Below are 3,527 nucleotides of genomic sequence, written 5' to 3'. Positions count from 1 at the left end.
TTTAGAATTTAATAGCTTAAGGCCTAATTTAGTCAATGGAACAGGACCTATAGTCTATAGAATATCTAGGAAAAAGCCGATGATTAAATAAATAGGGAACCAAAAGTTTATGGGGTTACGATATGATTAACCTAAATGTTATTTTGTTTTTTCTAAAAATTGACATTGATTTAAATAAAATGTTATCGCACAAAAATAAATAAATACATACGCGGTATGAAATTAACATAGGAATTGCGCCCGGAACTTGGACCAATAAACCGCATCATCACGCCTGTCTGTATTCCAAAAGCAGAGCCTTTTTGAACCAATTCACATTTCATCCCCTCCCAGAATCTCATCCTCTTAACATTTCTGATTTGTTTTCTTCTTGATTCACCGGATCTGACAAATTCAATCGTTACCTACTAGTCAACTAGCTGGTTGTAGGTCATTATCCATATTTTTTTTTGCCTTGCCTTCGTGAAGAATATGTCGAGGACGACGGCGGCGTCTTATTGGTGTTACCGATGCACGCGCTTCGTCAGAGTATCGGCGGAAGACACCCTTTTATGTCCACACTGTGAGGGAGGATTCGTGGAAGCCGTGGAAGCCAGCGAGCCTCCACCGCTGGGTACACGCCGGCGGTTTCCTGCCACGGCGATGTACATGCTTGGAAACAACGATCGATCAGATCTACGCTCACGGCGTGGTGCTCGGCGTAACAACGGAGATAGGTCTCCTTTCAATCCGGTCATCGTTCTTCGTGGTCCTGCGGAAGGTAACGGCGCTGTGGAGGATTCGGGGGTTGGAGAGAGAGGTTTTGAGTTGTACTACGACGACGGAGCAGGTTCGGGTCTACAACCGTTGCCGCCGACGATGTCGGAGTTTCTGATGGGGTCAGGGTTTGCCCGATTGCTCGATCAGTTGTCTCAGATCGAGATGAACGGGTTAGGTCGGGCAGGACATCCTCCGGCTTCAAAAGCAGCTATTGAATCGATGCCGACGATCGAGATCTCAGAGGCACACGTTAGCACGGAATCACACTGTGCTGTTTGCAAAGAAGCGTTCGTGATCAGCGCTGAAGCTCGTGAGATGCCATGTAAACACATCTATCACTCCGATTGTATCCTCCCATGGCTTACTCTCCGAAACTCGTGCCCGGTTTGCCGGCACGAACTCCCAACGGATTCAACAGATTCAAATTCCAGCAATCTAGAACGCTCTGAACCAACCGAGGAAGAATCATCAGCAGTTGGATTAACGATATGGAGATTACCTGGTGGCGGATTTGCAGTTGGGAGGTTCTCTGGCGGTAGAAGAGCCGGCGTCGGCGGCGGTGAGAGGGAGCTTCCTGTTGTATACACGGAAATGGACGGTGGATTTAACAATAATTCTGGTACTCCAAGGAGGATTATGTGGGAATCAAGAAGGAACAGTGCAGGTGGAGAAAGTGGGATAGGAAGAGCTTTCCGCAACATGTTCTCGTTTTTCGGGAGGCTACGGCCATCTTCAAATTCAACCACCAATTCCGGTGGTGCATCAATGGCTAGAAGCCGGAGTTTGTCCAGTTCTGTTTTCGGTAGAATGACCAGGAGAAGAAGTAGAACTTGGATTTTAGACGAACAGAATGGTATGTCCAGATGGTAAATTCCAGGTTTAGAATCAGTGTTCAGTATCATAGCTTATTTTAGATGGATCTTGTTCCAAAACAATGGAGTTTGAGTACCATGGGAATCCATAATGGAGTCAAAGTTCATTTAAATTGGATCTTCTGTTTAAAGCATTCAAATTCGAGGTAAAAAACATGTAAATAAATTGGGTTCCAGATTGAAATCTTTCATTCTTGATGGATTCAAGCTGGAGAAAAATAGCCAATCGAGTCCAAGAACTTGATGAATCAAATGCAAAGAGAGGTTAGTCTTTTGCTACAAAATCTAAATTAAGGGCGTTTTGTTTCAAAACAAAAAAACAAACACGCCTCTAGATTTTCTTTCGTTCTATGTAGATTTTGTAATTCGTTTAATTTAAGTTCATTTCTGTTCTACATTAACACATCATCATCATCATCATCATCTCAATTTCATTCTTTTTCTTGCATTTTTCTGACAATTTAATGCTCTGATAATTGAATTGAAACGGAGTACACTACAAGTCCAAGCTCTCATTCAATACAGATGTCATAAAATGTACTTGTTGCAGGTGAAAGATTGTGACACTACCTAAAGTTGCTGAATTTTGCGACCCATTTTCTGTTCCCAAGTAAATCGAATTAAACACATAAACTATTTCCACTTCATTTACGTATAATAAAAACAAAAGAAAAAAGGTATAACTGATTATCGTTTATCAAGAAACAGCAAAGAAATTAGCTTTTCTGTGACTTTTATTTGTTTTTTTCCAATTATTTACACATTCTGTTATTTATTTTCTTCACTGAAATCACATCAATTGAACAGATGTGATGTTTTTGTCTGATTCGTTTAGGTATACAGATACTTTTATCTTAAAACTGTTGGGTCGCATTTCCCACTGACTAGACAAATATTCATACATGAGGCATTGAGAACATTTTACCCATTTAGGCTCATATTTTGAGCGCTTTATAGGGTAAATGTTCAAACAATAACCATTGGTAAAAATAGTTCAACTGAAACTTCTACACTGTAATTATTTATTGGAACTGGTATGATAGATAATCAATAATGCAAAACATATGTAAATTTAATGGTCCCATGTTACTCGGGTTAATATAAAGTGGTTGTTTGATGACTTATTGAACCTTTTGTTTGTTATAAACAAACAACTGTTATTGTAAAATATGTAACTTTGTACTGAAAATACAAACATTATTTTGTGTTTTTCTATATACTCTATGTACAAAAAAAAAAGATTACTAGTATAATTTTTATTTTAATAATTTTCTTGTTTTGGGTTTGATACTCTGACAAAAAGTATGCATACGTGAGTGAAAGGAGCTTTATGTAGTCGATAAAGCTACTTTAGCTTTTCTTATAGATTCCTGTGTATTAGCAAAGGTGTGACACCTTATGTGAGGACCATGTGTCTGTAAAGAAGGACCAGTATAAGTTTTGTATCAGTCCATTTTGTTCAGAGTGTTAGATCTGGGTGCAACTTCTTAAGAGGATGTACTCTTTTTATATTTGTTTTTTTTTTTTTTTTTTTTTTTTTTTTTTTTTTTTTTAATATTATACTAGTATTATATTCTTTTTGTATACAAATTTATGAAATAATGGGCCCTCGGACATCACCCCCTTCCCTTCGCATTATTTCTTCATATGATCCTCTCATCATCTTCATTGTCAAGTTATTGCCATCGGTGTGGGAGGAGAGATTTCCGACAAAGGGAACCACCATTTGCCATTGTCAAACACCAAATCAAAACAAAACAAAAACCAAAAACGAAAATCAAACTTGAAACCTATAATAAAAAACCAAAACCAAATCAAAGTTAATCATAATCAAAACCAACCAATGAAAATCATAAACAAACCTATTGAAAATCAACACCAAAACTCATGAAAAAT

The 3,527-nt window shown here is 38.1% G+C and overlaps 1 protein-coding gene across 1 annotated transcript; it reads left to right on the top strand.

Annotated features, from left to right (window-relative positions):
• Window positions 1-222: 222 nt before the first annotated feature.
• On the top strand, window positions 223-2,032 carry LOC145055258 (E3 ubiquitin-protein ligase RDUF2-like). Its single transcript, XM_079003553.1, has one exon. It carries the CDS (start codon window positions 472-474, stop codon window positions 1,627-1,629), a length of 1,158 nt encoding a protein of 385 aa, XP_078859679.1. The 5' UTR covers window positions 223-471; the 3' UTR covers window positions 1,630-2,032.
• Window positions 2,033-3,527: the final 1,495 nt, after the last annotated feature.

Source organism: Lactuca serriola, chromosome 5 (genome assembly GCF_051521515.1).
Source record: "Lactuca serriola cultivar US96UC23 chromosome 5, Lser_US96UC23_V15, whole genome shotgun sequence".
In the NCBI taxonomy this organism is placed as follows: Eukaryota; Viridiplantae; Streptophyta; class Magnoliopsida; order Asterales; family Asteraceae; genus Lactuca; species Lactuca serriola.
Note: the sequence above shows the minus strand (reverse complement) of the source record. Positions and strands in the feature narration are given on the sequence as shown.